Below are 17,874 nucleotides of genomic sequence, written 5' to 3'. Positions count from 1 at the left end.
AAAGACTCTAGTAGAGCGAGAGCAACTCCATCTTGAATAGAGGCTGGATAAAATGAGGCTCACACTTGATAGGCTGCATTCCCAGGAGGTTAGGCATTCTCAGGCACAGGAGATAAGGGGTCGGCAAGACTGCTTATGACAAGACACAGGTCCTAAAGACCCTGCTGATAAAACAGGATGCATTAAAGAAGCCGGCCAAAGACCCAGCAAAACCAAGATGGCCACCAAAGGGACCTCTGGTCATCCTTACTGCTCACTATACGCTAATTATAATGCATTAGCTTGCTAAAACATACTCCCACCAGCACCAGTACAGTTTACAAATGCCATGGCAACATCCAAAAATTACCCTGTATAGTCTAAAAAGGGGAGGAACCCAGAGTTCGGGAATTGTCCATCCTTTCCCTAGAAAACTCATGAATAATCCACCTCTTGTTTAGCATATGATCAAGAAATAACCTTAAAAATAGCCAACCAGCAGCCTGTGGTGCTACTCTGCCTATGCAGTAGCCATTCTTTTGTTTCTTTACTTGCTTAATAAACTTGCTTTCACTTTACTCTATCGACTCACACCAAATTCTTTCTTGTACAAGATCCAAGACCCCTCTCTTGGTGTCTGGATCGGAACCCCTTTCTGGAAACCACATTCCATAATGTAAATGTTAAATTACAGAGAATATTTAACACTGGAAATGATATTTAGTGTAATTAGTTTCATTCTTTGAGGATATATATATGTATGTATATATACATATATACATACACAAACACACACATACATACCTAGGCCAGGCGTGGTGGCTCATGCCTATAGTTCCAGAACTTTGGGAGGCTGAGGCGGATGAATCGCTTGAAGCCAGGAGTTCAAGACCAACCTGGTCAACATGGCGACACCCCATCTCTACTAAAAATACAAAAAATACAAAAATCAGCCAGGCATGGTGGCATGTGCCTGCAATTCCAGCTATTAGTGAGGCTAAGGCAGGAGAATCCCTTGAACCCAGGAGGCGAAGGTTGCAGTGAGCCAAGATCACATCACTGCACTCAAGCCTGGGCAACAGAGTGAAACCCTGTCTCAAAAAAAAATTAATAAAATTAAGATAGATATATATCATTATAAAACAAATAGGACATAGCTCTGTGTGGGGGAAACTTCAGCTAATTTAAAGACATACTTTTTTTTCAAGGGCAAAAGTAATAGGCATGGAAAGCCATCAACAATAGGAATATAAAGAGTTCTATATTGAAAAGCTATGTGAAAACTTTAAAAAAGAGAAATGACTTTCACAAGTCATTTTGGAAATTTCTGCATATGTTAATTTTAGCCTTCAAGGGTAATTCAGCTTGAAGTTTCACATTTAGCCATAGCATCTCTCGGCTTAAACCATATTATCATGAGCAGAATCTAATTTTGTAGGTTGATTAGAAAAATCCAAATTCTGTGAACTCTAAAATATTGCCACTAAGACCATCTGCCATGGTGTATTTTTACAACTATATGCATAATGCTTAGGCCTCAACTAACTAGAAAACTCAATAAACATTTCTCCATTCTCCAAATATAAAATGTATCGATATTTTACTGTAACTGCCCAATAAATATACATAAAATAATACAAGGTCGGCTTCCATAATTATTTGACGCCAAAAACCACTATGAGAACAAAAGTATTATACTTGTAGTGTTTAATTTTAAAAAGGAAGCCCTATGCTAATGCCTTCATTTAAATCATTTTGAAAGGTAAAGGTATGCAATTGTAACAGAAATACACAGTGCTCTTTCTAAATCATCAACTTCCCTAGAAACAGAACAAATAAAAGTTTGCAAAGCAGCATAATCCCTTAAATCTAGCTCAATGGAAAAGCTCATTTCATATACAACATATACCTATTATCTAATATTTAACCTTGAAAAAAAATAAGTACTCAATTTTACTATACTCATCTTAAAGATGTCTAGTGTTCATGAAACAGAATTGAGACAAATCTTTTGAATTCAGCCAGTATTTTCTCTAGACACTAAACACTCACTCAACACTCAGAGAGTACCCTGCCTGGGACTGTCAATCTTGCCTACTTCACACCCTTGGAACATAAAACAGTTCATTTCTCTATTCAGAAGTTATGTTTGACCCTTGGCAAAGACTCTCTCCTTGACCTAACTCCTGTCAAGCTCCTGAAACCTCTTCTTGATAAGGCCTGCTAATTCCGTTTCAGTGAGAATCCTGCTAAGTAAGTTTAGGGAAAATCCTCCAACCTTGGTCTGACTATCTTTAATATCTTATGATCCTGGTCTGCCTTCAGCAAAATTCCTTAGGTCACTTTACTACCTCTTAATAATTTTCCATCCACCCTGACCCCTGCCCCAAATCCCTACCTATCCTATCATATTCCAACTCGAGCTTATCTCTCTCCCCTACTACAAAAACCCATTATAGTACCCCTTTGAATAAATTCTTCCTTACTGTCTTTAACAAATGACATGAATAATCTTTTTTTCTTTAACTCTCTTCATCTGATTATTAATCCCGTTCCTCCTAATTCCTTTTAGGTCTGTAATTTCCACTAAGAGTGTTTGAGAGTGTGTGTTTTACCATCCCACTTCACTCTTCTTCAGGCTCCATTTTCACTCCTGTCATAGTCAATAGCTTGCCAGAAGCCCTGTGGAAAGCTTCCAGGCTTATCAAACACATGTGTTCTCTAGCCTGTTCTACTGTTACATCTGTGTGTCCTGTCTTAGCTGTACCACCAGACTCCTTATTGGCTGTAGTTTATTATGTGTCAAAAGATATAAAAAGGTACACACAGCTCTCTATTTTGCAGGCATCACACGAAAATTGCTTTGCAACTTATTAACAGGCTTATAATAACTTGAGACCCAAGAGGGTAGGTATAAAGACAGTCATGTATATCAATGCATGGGATATTCATATTTTATATAATAGAAATGGAGTAGGCCATGATAATGAATACACATTCAAAACGAACTACGACAAACCAAACGATACCAATAAACAATAAAAACAATACAGTAAGGGCCAAAAATGATCAAAAAACTATGACAATTTAAGGCCAACTTGTAGTATCTCAGAAATAAAAACAGAATGCTAAAAGTATTTTAAAATTCAATACAGCTAAAACTATTAAATCAATGTAAACTCAATGTTCCAATGTTAACTGGAGAAAAGCCTCCAAAGGCTCCTAATAAATTCATAACTGACATTTTCAATAACAAATGACAAATTAAACTTGAATTAATCCTCACTGAAAAGTAATTACCAACCACGAATGACATGAAATAACTTCTAAGATAAAAGAAATTAAGGCTTTAAACTAAAAGGGATAAGAAACAAATTTTAAATGTCAGGCTCAGGATAAGAAAAATTACTTTTAAATAAAAGTAATTTGAAGTTTTATGTTTACTTGTTTTCAGTGAAACAGGCAATGAGGTTACCAACTTCACTTGCCTTCACCTAAAAGTCCTCACTTCCCTGAACATAAATGGCAACTGAACACTAGGTCTTTTTAATAAGAAGTAGAGTCATCATTTGTGACACACAGAATATTCTTCCACATATTTAAGAATGCTCATTTTCACTGTACCTGCCATTCTGTAGTACTCTAATGAAAAGCATCCTGCCATTAGACCCACTGGTATTGCAAAGCCAATAAAAAATATTTCTTGACTTTCTTAAGGAGGTTTTAAAAAGCATCCAAGTAAATTATAAGCTGCTGTCAGAGTCTAGACTGCAACAGCACAGAAACTCTTTGTCTGTGAGGCTGACAGCTGCCAAAGCCTGACCTTTCCCTAACTGGCCAACTGAAGAAACATTAATAGAATCTGTTTAACCTTACCCATTCACCTTTAATGTGACCAAGGTTAAGTCAATCAACTCAGCAATGGGAGATGCAAAATAGTCCCCATGGACAGCAATATTTACTCATTGAAACGCCCTAGAAATTTCAGATTTAAAATCTGATTTATTTACATATAGGTCAAAGAATGAAAAATATCAGTGTTTCCTTTTTGAACACTTCATATTAAGGCTTCCTATGCTATGTCATAAGGATTCAGAATCTACTATCCACCAGAAACCCAGTATAGACTAAAAAAGTATCAATGCACTGCCCAAGTCAGTAACAGAACACCAGAAATTAATGATCCCTTTTTATGTACATATTTCTCATCGAAGGACGCATAATACAACTTAGGTATAACGCTGCATCCCCTCCTAAGGTAAAAATGTATTTATTTTACAGAAGTAGATCAACATAAAAGCAATTGCAGCAGCATTAAGGAAACCGAAAAGACAGAGAAATGCACACAAACACAGCACACAAGCACTTTAAGTCCAGGCTGACTCTAAGACATGTGTGCCAACAATCCAGCTTCTGTGACAAACCAAAATGGCCCCGTGGCTGCCCACTCCCTTCTGTTTCTTTCCACCTCAACTTAGGCAGCAGCACCTGACTTAGGCAGCAGCACCTGACTTAGGCAGCAGGTCACACATCAGACACCACCACATGCAACAAATGCTAGTAACTTTTGCCCAGACCTTGCTTTGTCATGAGTCTAAAAGCGTCACTGATACCTGATGAGGTATAATAGTTTTCAAATGCAAACTAAATATTCTAACCAAAGTGAAGAAAGTATACATGTCCCTATTAATGAAATGGTAAAAGTTGGGAAAGCCTACAATGAAATGGGAAGAGCTTACAGAGACCTGGAGACAAGCTAATCAACAGCACCTGAATTCAAGTGCCTTAATTACCAGTATCAGATGCCATGGGAGAGTCCATGAACAAGAGGGGAAAACGTCTCTGCCTGGAAAGTGATTGCAGACTATCACGGGAATGGTTACTCTGTCAAGTCCTCTGCAATACTTTGTTACTGTATCTTCCATGAATCCCCATCAGCCACAAATACTTGATCAAGTTTTACATTCTATGGTTTATAAGGCATAATATTTTCTATACTCTATACTAACCTCCACCCACGTTCTGATAAACACCCTAGGAGGACTACCTCTCCATCCTATCCCCCAACTAACCACTAAACTAGAAAAACTAAAACAGTCACACAGGAAGCAAAAGTTACTGCTCCCTTTAGAAGCTGTATAAGACCAACCTGGGATGTACAAATATGGATATCAATCATCCCTTCAGCCAATCTTTCAAGTTTATCCGTATTTATGCATGTTATTTTAATGAACAGGTTTATTATAATGCATCTCAAATGACTAGCAAAATGAAACAGGATATAAATTTATAAATAAATAAAATATGGCAAACAGATTAGAAGCAACTAGAGTAATTTTAAACACCAACGCTCTTGTTAAAACTGCACACATTTCCCATAAATTCCTGTTTCCTAAAACAAAAAGACTCAAAATCAGTTTTTTTTTAATTGCAGTAAAAACACATCAAGCTAATTGACTCCAAATTTCTTCACAATATAGGCATATGCTGTTTCTGTATTCTCTGTAATATTACTACCTAGCATATATGCCATGCACAGTACTAAGCACTCTATACACACTACCTCATTTAAACCTCATAAATCTGTGAGGTGGAAATCATTATTATCCTCTTATTTCTTTGAGAGACAGGGTCTTGCTCTGCAGCCCAGGGTGGGCTACAGATCATAGTCCACTGTAGCCTCCAACACCTGGGCTCAAGTAATCATCCCACTTCAGCCTCCCAAGTAGCTGGATTACAGGTGTGCACCACTACACCCTATTTTTTTATTTTTCATAGAAATGAAAAACAATATGGAAGTTCCTCAAAAAATTAAAAATAGAACCACCATATGTTCCAGCAAAATCTATTACTGGGTATGTATCTGAAGGAAATGAAATCAGTATGCCGAAGACATTGGCACACCCATATTTACTGCAGCACTAATCACAACAGCCAAGATATGGAATTAACCTAAGTGTCCATCAACAGATACATGGATTTTTTTAATGCGATATATACACATAATGGAATAATATTCAGTCATAAAAAAGATGAAAATCCTGCCACTTGCAACACCATGAATGAAACAGGGATATTACGTTAAGTAAAAAAAGCCAGGCACAGAAAGACAAATATGTCAGATTTCATTCATATGTGGAATTTAAAAAAGTTGATCTCATAGAAATAGAGAGTAAAATAGTGATTACCAGCAGCTGGGGTGGTTAGGGAGGAAAAGAGGTTAGAGAGATGTTTGTCAAAGGATGCATAATCACAAGAGTATTAAGTTCAAGAGATCCATTGTACAACATGATGACTACAGTTAATGACAACAAATTGTATTGTTGAAAAACACTGAAAGTGGATATTAAGTATCCTCTCCACAAAAATAACTATGTTGATGTAATACATTTGTTAATTAGCTAAATGTAATCATTCCACAATGTATACTTTGAAACATATTTTACACAGTGAATACATACAATTTTATGTCAATTTTTAAGTAAATTTAACAGAAAAAAATTAAACACAGGTGGGAAAAATAAATAAATAGAAAATTGAGAAAACAGTTGGTGAAAGTTCCCAGAAAATAAAATAAAAAGACAAAGATTGAATGTCAGGACAGAAAAGAAAATAAGAGTACCAATCCAGAAGATGTAAATTCCACCAAATAAGAGATTATAAAGACATAACATAGAAAATAGAAGAAAGAAATTATTAAAACAATAATAAAAAGAGATTTCCTAACTGAAGAATCAAATCTTCAGATTAAAAGAGCCCACCAAGTTCCCATCCCAAAAAAGTGAAAAAAGATGCAGACATCGCCATGAAAGTTCACTACACAAGGGAGTGGGATTGGCAAAGGACACAAAGTGACATGCAAAGAATAAGAAGTCAAAATGAAATCAGGCTTCTCAAGAGCAACTCTAGAAGCTAAAAGGTTCAGCAAGCAATATCTCCAAAACGTCAACGAGAAATATTCCCAACATACAGGTATTTGCCTGTATACCAAGGCAAATTACACTCAAGTTTGACAGTATAATAAATACATTTTTCATACAATCTAGAACACAAAAAGTTTACCTCTGTTGATATATTAAGAAATAATTTGTATGACCACACTAGCACAATGGCAGGGGGTACGGAACAGAGCATATGGGAACAAAAGTTTGTACACTATTGAAATTAACTTAATGCTAATCCCAATTACATTGTTTTAAAATAAAATATTATTATAATTCTAAGGGAAACCACTAAGAAAATAACTCAAAAAATATAGCAAAACAAACAGCTAGGGAATTAAAATAGTACACTAGAGAGTACCAATTTAACAAAAGAAGGCAGTAATGGAGAAATAGAGGAACAAAAAAAACCTTAAGACATAGGAAACACATAGATGGCACATGGAAATCCTAAGTTATCAGTAATTAAACATAAATGGATAAAACAATCCATGCAAAAGTCAGAGACTTCCAAAATGAATAAAAAATAAAAGAATATGATCCAACTATATGATATCTACAACAAACACACTTTAGATTCAAACACACGTAAAGGATGAAAATAAAAAGAATAGAAAAAGACATATCACGTAAACAACAACCATAAAAGATCTGGCATGGCTATGCTAATATCAAACAAAACAGACCTTAAAACAACAACAAAAAAATGTTGCTAGAGAGGAACATTTCATGATGATAAAAGAGTCAACCCATCAAGAAGATTTAACAATTATAAACATACATGCACCTAACAAGAGAGCCCCAAAATAAATGAAGCAAAAACTTACAGAATTAAAGATAATAAATAGGCCGGGCACGGTGGCTCACACCTGTAATCCCAGCACTTTGGGAGGCTGAGGTGGGCGGATCATGAGGTCAGGAGATGGAGACCATCTTGGCTAACCCAGTGAAACCCCATCTCTACTAAAATTACAAAAAATTAGCCAGGTGAGGTGGCAGGCGCCTGTAGTCCCAGCTACTTGGGAGGCTGAGGCAAGAGAATGGAGTGAACCCAGGAGGCGGGGCTTGCAGCGAGCCAAGATCGCGCCACTGCACTCCAGCCTGGGCGACAGAGTGAGACTCCATCTCAAAAATAAATAAATAAATAAAAATAAAAATAATAAATAAACAATAACAGTTGAAGACTTTAGTACCCGATTTTCAATAATGGATAGAACAAATAGGCAGAAGATGAACAAGGAAACAGAAGCTTTGAAAAACACTATAGACTAACCAGATCTTACAGACTATATCTACAGAACACCCCAACCAAGAACAGCAGATACACGTTCTTCACAAGCACACAAGGAACATCCTCTAGAACAGACCACATGCTAGGTCATAAAATAAAATTCAATAAATGTTAAAAGATTGCAGTCATGTAAAATATATTCTCAAACTAAAATGGGAATTAAAACCAGTAACGGAAGTTCAGGAAATTCAAAAACGTGGAAATTAAACACTTCTAATCAATGTGTCAAAGAAAAAAAATAATACTCTGAAATAAATGAAAAAGAAAACACAGCATACAAAAACTCATGGTTTGCATCTAAAGCAGTGCTCACAGGAAAATTTATAGCTATGAGTGTCTACATTTAAAAAGAAAAAACATCTCAGATAAATACCCTAAACTCCTACCTTAAGAAACTAAAAGAAAAGAGCAAACCAAACCAAAGCAAGCAGAAGGAAGGAAATACTAAAGACTGTAGTGGAAACTAGTGAAATAGAGTCTAGAGAATAACACAGAAAAATCAATGAAACCAAAGTCGGTTCTTTGAAAAAATCCTGTAACAATGACAAAGCTCTACCTAGATGACAAAAAAAAAAAAGAGAGAGAGAAGACTCTAATTGTTAAAATCAGGAAAGAAAGAGAAGACATCATCACCAATCCTTTTATTTTCTTAAAGAAATCAAAAGGATAATAGAACACTAAGAATAACCACATGAATCAATTAGATAACTTAGATGAAGTGAACAATTCCCAAAAAAGACACAAATTACTAAAACTGACTCAAAAAGTAATACAAAACTTAAATAGATTCATAAGTAAAGAGAATGAATTGGTAATTTTAATGACCCACAAACAGAAGCCCAGGCCCAGATGAATTCACTGGTAAATTCTACCAAACATTTAAAAGATAATTAACACCAATCCTTCACAACCTCCTCCAAAAAATGGAAGAGGAGGAAACATTTCCCAACTCATTCTACGAGGCCAATATGATCCTAATACCGAAACCGGATATAGACATCACAAAAAAACTACAGAATAGTATCCATTATCAACAGAGATGCAAAAATCCTCAACAAAATACTAGCAAACCAAACAAAGCAGCATATTAAAAAGATTATATAACATGACCAAGAGGGATTTATTCCAGGATTGCAAGGTTGGTGTAACAGCCAAAAATCAATTAATGTAACACAACATGCTTTTTTTTTTTTTTCTGAAACAAAGTCTCACTCTTTTGCCCAAGCTGGAATGCAGTGGCGTGATCTCAGCTCACTGCAACCTCCACCTCCCAGGTTCAAACACTTCTACTACCACAGCCTCCCGAGTAGCTGGAACTACAGGCACGTGCCACTGTGCCTGGCTAATTTTTTGGTTTTTTTTTTTTTTTTCAGTAGAGATGGGGTTTCACTATGTTGGCCAGGCTGGTCTCGAACTCCTGACCTCGTGATCTGCCCGTCTCAGCCTCCCAAAGTGCTGGGATTACAGGCATGAGCTACCGCACCCAGCCCAACATACCATATTAATAAAGGACAGAAACTATAGGATCATCTTAATTGGTGCAGGAAAAGCACTGACAAAATACAACATCCTTTCTTAATGAAAGTATTCAACTAGAATTAGAAGAAAATTTCCTCAATCCGACAAAGGGCATCTATTAAAAAAACACACAGCTAATACCATGTAACATAGTGAAAGACATCTTTCCCCCGACATCATGATGAATGCTATTGCCGCTTTTATTCAACACTGTACTGGAGATTCTAGCTGGGCAACTGGGCAAAAATAAAGAAACAAAAAGCATCCTGATTAGAAAGTAAGGAGTCAGAATATCTCTGTAGAAAACATAACCTCATAATAAATCCACTATAAAACTGTTAGAATTTTTAAAAAATACAATACAAAAAATTAGCTGGGCATGGCAGCAAGCAGGAGGCTGAGGCAGGAGAATGGCATGAACCTGGGAGGGGGGTCTGGCAGTAAGCCGAGATCGTGCCACTGCACTCCAGCCTGGGTGACAGAGCGAGACTCCATCTCAGGGAAAAAAACAAAACAAAACAAAACAAAAAACCAAGTTTAGCAAGGTTGCAGGATACAAGATCAATATACAAAAATCACCTGGATTTTTATATACTAGCAATGAACATTCCAAATGTGAAATGAAGAAAACAACTCCACTTACAATAGCATTGAATAATAAAATATTTAGGTATAAATTTAACAAAAAATTACAAGACATTGTTGAAAGAAAATTAAAGAATATCTAAATAAATAGAAAGACATCCCATGTTCATGGATTGGAAGACTTAATATCATTACAAAAGAGTACCTCCCAAACTGATCTACAGATTCAGTGTAATCCCAACGTGAATCCTAGCTAGCTTCTTGGTAGAAATTAACAAGTTGATCCCAAAATTCATTAAAAAATGCAAGGAACCCAGAATAGCCAAAACAATCTTAAAAAAAGAACAAAGCTGGAGAATTCATACTTCTCAACTTTAAATCTTAACAACAAAGCTACAGTAACCAATAATCAAAACCACGTGGTATTGACATAACGACAGACAGATCAATGGAATAAAACTAAGGGTAATGAAATAAATGTTTACATTGACAGTTGTATTAGTCTGTTCCCATGCTGCTATAAAGAACTGCCTGAGACTGGGTAATTTATAAAGGAAAGAGGTTTAATCCTGAGGCCTCCGCGTGTCTGGGGAGGCCTCAGGAAACTTACAATCACGGCAGATGGCACCTCTTCACAGGGCGGCAGGGGAGAGAATGAGAACAAAGTGAAAGGGGAAGCCCCTTATAAAACCATCAGATCTCATGAGAATTTGCTATCCTAAGAATAGCATGGGGGAGACTGCCCCCATGATTCAGTTACCTCCCACCAAGTCCTTCCCATGACACATGGGGATTATTGGAACCATAATTCAAGATGACATTTGGGTGGGGTCACAGTCAAACCATATCAATAGCCAACTGGCTTGACAAGTGTGCCCAGATAAATCAATGAGGAAAGCGGTCATTTCAGCAAATGATGTTGGGACAACTAGATATCTACATGCAAAAGAATGAAGTTGGACCCTTCCTTGACACCATGTATAGAAATTAATTCAAAATGAACCACAGATATGCTAAAACTACAAAACTGTTAGAGAAAAAACTGTTAGAGAAAAAACTGTAGGAGTAAATCTTTATGACCTCACATTAGGCAAACCCTTCTTAGACTCAACACCAAAAGCACAAGTAACAAGAAAAAAAGATAAATTAGACTTCATCTAAAGAAAAAAAAATCTTTTCGTTGCAAACAATACGATCAAGAAAAGATAACCTTCAGAATGGGAGAAAATATTTGTAAATCATATGATAATGGACTTGTATCCAGAATATGCAAAGAACACACAACAATAAAAAGACAAACAATTCAACTAAAAAACAGGCAAAGGATTTGAACAGACATCTTTCCACAGATGATACACAAATCACCAATAAGCACATGAAAAGATGTTCAGCTTCATTAGAAATGCAAATCAAAACCACAATTACATACCACTTCATACCCACTATGATGGCTATATTTTTTTAAAAGGTAACAATTTTTGGTGAGGCTGTGGAGAAAGTGGAACCCTCATCCACTCCTGGTAAGATATATAATGATATAGCCACTTTGGAAAACATTTTGATAGCTCCTCAAAAGTTTAAACACAGAATCACCCTTTGATCTAGCAATTCCACTCCTAGGTATACACCTGAGAGAAAGGAAAACATATTCACACAAAAACCTGGACACAAATATTCACTGTAGCATTATTCATAATAGCCAAAATGTGGAAACCATCCAAATGTCCCTCAAATGCTGAACAGGTAAAATATTATTTGGCAATTAAAAAATTAAGTACTGATACATTCTACAGCATAGATGAAACTTGAAAATATTATGCTAAGTAAAATAAGCTGATCACAAAGGACCAAATATTGTATGACTCCATTTATATGAAATGTTCAGAACAGACAAATCCAGAGACAGAAAGCAGGTTAGTGGCTGCCAAGGGTTGGGAGAGGAAGAAGAGGGAGTGACCATAAATGGGTATGAGGTTTCATTTTTAGGGTGATGAAAATGTTCTAAAATTACATAGTGGTGTTAGTTGTACAATCTGTAATTACACTAAAAACCAATGAATTATACATTGTAAAAGGGGGCATGTCAAGATTTGTGAATTCTAGCTCAATAAATCTATTATTTAAAAAACTATATGTGACAATGTGTTGAGACACTCTAAAACTGGGGTCTCCAACTCTCAGGCCGCAATACCAGCACCAGTCCATGGCCCGCTAGGAACCAGGCTGCACAGGAGGTGACCAGTGAGTGAGCATTACCACCTGAGCTCCACTTCCTGTCAGATTAGTGGAGACATTAGATTCTTATAGGAATGCGAACCCTACTATGAACTGCACATGTGAGGGATCTAAGATGTGCATTCCGTATGAGAATCTAATGCCTGATGATCTGAGGTGGAACAGTTCATCCCAAAACTATCCACATCCCTCCCCACCCTGCTATCTCAGTCCGTGGAAAAATTGTCTTCCACAAAACCAGTCCCTGGTGCCAAAAAGGTTGCAGATAGCTGCTCTAGAATAAATAATAGACCTTCTCAAGGACACTTCTCTCTATAAACTACTAAAAATCAGTAATTTCAACAAAAGCAAAATATAAACTATTTCTAATATGAACGGATAAATTAACTGTAATTGATAATTGCAATAATGGACTTCACCAAGGATAAAAGTTAAAAACAAAATGGAAGATGCAATGGTTTTGGTTCAGATGGTACCATGCATGACATCTGTCTATGCAAAGGTAGATATGACTTAGAAACCTCATGAAGCAAATGAAAGAAACTATAGAAACTGCCTCCCTAGCATATATTCAATACTAAACGTCTCCAGAATGTTTGTTCACTTCCCTTCACAGTCTCTTTTCCCTAACTCATATACTCCATAGTGTTCCTTGATACAGTGGATATGTCTTCTACTTGTCAGACAGAACAATGTCTTTCACCTATTGCAACTTCTACTTTTTTACTTTATTTGGCTTCAAGCCATGCATTCCAACAACAAAACAGAGTCTCAGCCAGTCCTATTACCATCTGACTGCTCTAAAACTTCCAAAACAGAATTTTTCTACATTCCCATTGTGGCATATATCTACCTAAAAGCCATAAATTCTAGGCCAGGCACAGAGGCTCACACCTGTAATCCCAGCACTTTGGGAGGCTGAGGCGGGCATATCACCCGAGGTCAGGGGTTTGAGACCAGCCTGGCCAACATGGTGAAACCATGTCTCTAAAAATACAAAAATTAGCCGGACATGGTGGCACACATCTGTAGTCCCAGCAACTCAGGAGGCTGAGGCAGGAGAATCGCTTGAACCCAGGAGGTGGAGGTTGCAGTGAGCCGAGATCACACCACTGCATTCCCACCTGGATGACAGAGTGAGGCTCCATCTCAAAAAAAAAAAAAAAGATATAAATTCTATTTCCAATACTTATCCCTGTTAAATGAGTCCCAAAGATCTCTTCTTTTTTATATAATTACAATACGTAAATCATTCAGATTTATCTGCAAAACTATTCAGACAGATTTTACTCACAACTGACTTTTTGTTTTTTGGGTTTCTGTTGTTTTTTTTTTTTTTTTGAGATGGAGTCTTGCTCTGTTGCCCAGACTGGAGTGCAGTGGCATGATCTCAGCCCATCACAACCTCCACCTCCCGGGTTCAAGCAATTTTCATGCCTTAGCCTCCTGACTAGCTGGGATTACGGGCGCGCAGCACCATACCTGGCTAACTTTTGTATTTTTTGTAGAGTAGGGGTTTCACCATGTTGGCCAGGATGGTCTCGAACTTTTGACTTCAAGTGATCTGCCCACCGCAGACTCCCAAAGTGCTGGGATTACAGGTGTGAGGTACCATGCCCCGCCTGACAACTGACTTTTTTATAAAGTGTTACCTCCTCTAAATTTCACAACTATAAATAAGTAACCATCACTTGTCTAGTTTAACACATTATTAATTTTGAAATTTTTTGGCCAACAAAATTTTGGTTAAAGGTGAACCTTTATAAACTAAACCTTCTTGTGCTTTAATAAAGCACATATTTAACAGAGGAACTAAATGTGAGACTGTGTTATTAAGGAGCCCCTTTTCTTCTAGTCATAGAGAAGGAAAGACATATTGTTATCCAAAGCTATTAGCTACTGTTTCAGACAGGTACTTGCAGAATGTAAAGAGAATACACCACACATTAGTACCAGCACTTAAGACAGAAGGGAAAAATGAATGGTGAGAACAATTAGAAATAACTACAAAAATATACTTACAGCCTCAAACTGCAATTGGCTATCCTTTAAGAAATCCTGAATTTTATCCTTGGGTAAAATGCTGAATCTAAATCGAAGGAGATCCATTTCTTGTTGAATGAACCAGCGTCTAAGTTCTTCACTGAAATGAAGACAGAAAGCATGAGTACAAACTAAAAATCCAGTGATTATTAAATCTAAGAAATGTTTATAAAACAATATTCAGACATAAGCAAGATGCCAATGGACAGCAGTTAAAAACATGCAAGTCCTCTATCATGGTAAGGAGAATATCAATACCACATATCACAATCTTTTAGGGATGTGTTGGGTACAAGGTATAGGGGGTGTTAAAAATTAAAAGGATTAAATACAGAATGTTTCAAGTCCAGCTGCATTATTTTTAAATAACATAAAATACTTCATGCATTTAATGTAACTTCAAAATATTCATTTTATGTTAGAAAATAGGGGCTGGTATGGTGGCTCATGCCTGTAATCCCACCACTTTGAGAGGTCAAGGCGGGCAGATCACCTGAGCCCAGAAGTTTGAGACCAGCCTGAGCAACTTGGTAAAACCCCATATCTACAAAAAAATTAGCCAGGCATGGTGGCATGTGCCTACAGTCCCAGCTTCTCAGGAGGCTGAGGTGGAAGGATCACCTGAGCCCACAGAGGTTGAGGCTGCAGTGAGCCGAGATGGCACCACTGTACTCCAGCCTAGGCAATGGCATGAGACTCTAGCTCAAAAAAAAAGAAGAGAGAGAAAAGAGAAAAAAAAAAAAAAGAAAATGGGGAAATGGGGCACTCCTTTGGCTTGAGGTGTCTTTATAAATGCCAAATAAAAGACACCAAATTTTTTAAGGCAACTTTGATCAGATTAACTTTGCAAAGGAAACTTTGCTCATGGCTTTACAATTTATAATTTCACAAAATTTAATATGCACATGTATACCACAATATTTAAAAGCAATAAAATGTTCATTTATAAGGCAGATACTAAGGGGTGTTACTGTTATATAATAAAATAATTACCCTACTGGATGCAAAATATGATTTCACATTTTTAGGAGATTTTCACAGATTGTCAGCAATGTATTTATTATATAAATTTCATAAACTACATATGCTTTTTTATAGAAGAAAAACTCTAGAACCAAAACTGGTAAGTAATTTACCAATTATTATCTTGGGATAGTAAGCAATTCAAGAGTCTCACTTGATAAGCCTATTAATTAAAAAAAAGACAGCCATAACTAAATTATGTGACCAAAATTAATATATGGGAAAAAACAGTTTTAAAAAAAGCAACTAACTTTACTACCTCTGGGTGGCACTATTAACTTAAAAAAACCACCTACCAAAAAATCTTAGATGTAACTGGCCCATGGAGCTCAAATTCCAAAAACCTGTATCAAATTCAAGTGTGGGTTTCATTAATTGTTTCTTATAAATATTATCTTTTTTTTGCAGGAAAAGTATCAAAAGTCCTTCCTCCCAATAAAATCCTTTCCAATTTAAAATCCCAAATGAAGAGTCTCTCTCATAAACTTAAAAAGTGTTTCATCCGGCAAAATTTTGTGATAGAATTTTTTTCAGTATTTTTAAGTAAACAATTTGCTCCAAACAATTTACTGTAACAGTGTTCAACCCCATGATCAACTGGTTCCTGATGTTATTCTGGGTTTTCCTATGTTCAGTACAACACATCAACTTACCACACACCAATTTATAACCCATGACACCAGATTTGACTGTGAGAATATAAACATATACTCACGACTGGCAATAAGCAAGCCGCAAAATAAAATGAGAAATATGATCTCTTCTTCGCGGTTCATATTCATCTTCTAAGTTTTCCTTAAAAATAATGACACATGAATAAAATAAATGCATTAGAATGGTAAGAGGTATAAAGAAATACTGAGCTAGCCTGAGCCAATGGTAAAGTACGTTTCAAAAACATTTCTTTTTTTAGAGATGGGGTCTCGCTCTATCACCCAGACTGGAGGGTAGTGGTCAATCACAGCTCACTGTAACTTCCAACTCCTGGGCTCAAGTGATCCTCCAGCCTCAACCTCCCAAAGAGCTGGGACTACAAGCGACACCCACCATGCTCCGCTAATTTTTTATCTTTTGTGTAGATGGAGTCTCAATAGGTTGCCCAGGATGGTTACGAACTCCTGGTCTCAAGCAATCCTCCTACTCTACTCTCTCAAAGCAGTAGAATTGCAGCCATGAGCCACCACACCCAGTCCCAAAACATTTCTTCTTTTTTTTTATCTTTTTACTTTAAGTTCTGGGATGCACATGCAGAACATGCAGGTTTGTTACAATAGGTATACACGTGCCATGGTGGTTTGCTGCACCTATCAACCCATCATCTAGGTTTTAAGCCCCGCATGCATTAGGTATTTGTCCTAATGCTCTCTCTCCCCTTGCCCCAAACCCCCTGACAGGCCCTGGCGTGGGGTGTTCCCCTCCCTGTGGCCATGTGTTCTCATTGTCAAAACATTTCTTAATATGCTTTTCAGGGCAATTATCATTTACCTTAAGCTGTCAATCAGATGAAACCAAGAAGCAAACTAATCTCAACAAAACCTATTGAGTTTGGACCCCGCTATTTTCTTCCCACCAACCCCTCTCTTTTAATTTTCTTCTTATCCAGCCTATATCCAGGGTGCTCAACACTTCAACAACTTCTTACACCAACCTCAGCTTCTTTAATTTCAGCCATTTGGCAAAACTTAGATTCTTAATCTACAACTACACTCTGCAGTCCTATTCTCAAAATGCTAAGAACCTCTGGAGAAAAAACACAACTACGGGAATTTGGAAAATATAATTTCATGGCCTATAATCTCAACTAGATCCTTGCCAATAGTCAGATCCAAAATAATAAGCACAAACATGTCTTGAGCACTTACTAGGTACCAGGCATAAAAGTGCCCTAAACATTTTTAAGGCATGAACCCATTTAATCCTTTAAAAAACAAAAAAACACCCTACGAGGTAGGCACTACTATAATCTTATTTTACAGATAAGGAAACTGAGGCACAAACAAGTTACGTAACTTGTTCAGGGTCACAAAGTTTGTCCAGAGTAAGCAGCAGTATTGAGATTTGACAAAAAATCATGTCCTTCCTCACCTCTCAGAAAATCTTCAGTCTTCACCAGTTATCCCAAGACCCCTACTACAGCACCTTTCCCTTCTCCCTGAACAGATGACTTCACCTACTTTACAGAAAATAAAGGCTACCAGGCAGACTCCTTCAGTCCCAAGCTTCTGCAATCACATGTGTGTTGCCTTCCATCCATCTCCA

The 17,874-nt window shown here is 36.9% G+C and overlaps 1 protein-coding gene across 3 annotated transcripts in view; it reads right to left on the bottom strand.

The window, feature by feature from the left end:
• Positions 1-17,874, bottom strand: part of PRIM2 (primase, DNA, polypeptide 2 (58kDa)) — a 400,616-nt gene that overhangs the window by 299,171 nt on the left and 83,571 nt on the right. For 2 of the 3 annotated variants that reach the window (XM_012002075.1, XM_012002074.1), the window contains exons 4-5: positions 16,331-16,410; positions 14,572-14,692 (exon numbers count right to left, since the gene is read on the bottom strand). In XM_012002075.1, coding sequence (XP_011857465.1) covers positions 14,572-14,692; positions 16,331-16,410 — 201 coding nt within the window. Of the gene's footprint in view, positions 1-14,247; positions 14,693-16,330; positions 16,411-17,874 lie in introns of those variants that run through there. The other variant, XM_012002077.1, reaches the window with a different exon arrangement.

The sequence above is a fragment of the Mandrillus leucophaeus genome, unplaced genomic scaffold, assembly GCF_000951045.1.
Source record: "Mandrillus leucophaeus isolate KB7577 unplaced genomic scaffold, Mleu.le_1.0 Scaffold676, whole genome shotgun sequence".
In the NCBI taxonomy this organism is placed as follows: Eukaryota; Metazoa; Chordata; class Mammalia; order Primates; family Cercopithecidae; genus Mandrillus; species Mandrillus leucophaeus.
The sequence above is the reverse complement of the archived record's forward strand: the minus strand, read 5'-3'. Positions and strand labels throughout refer to the sequence as shown.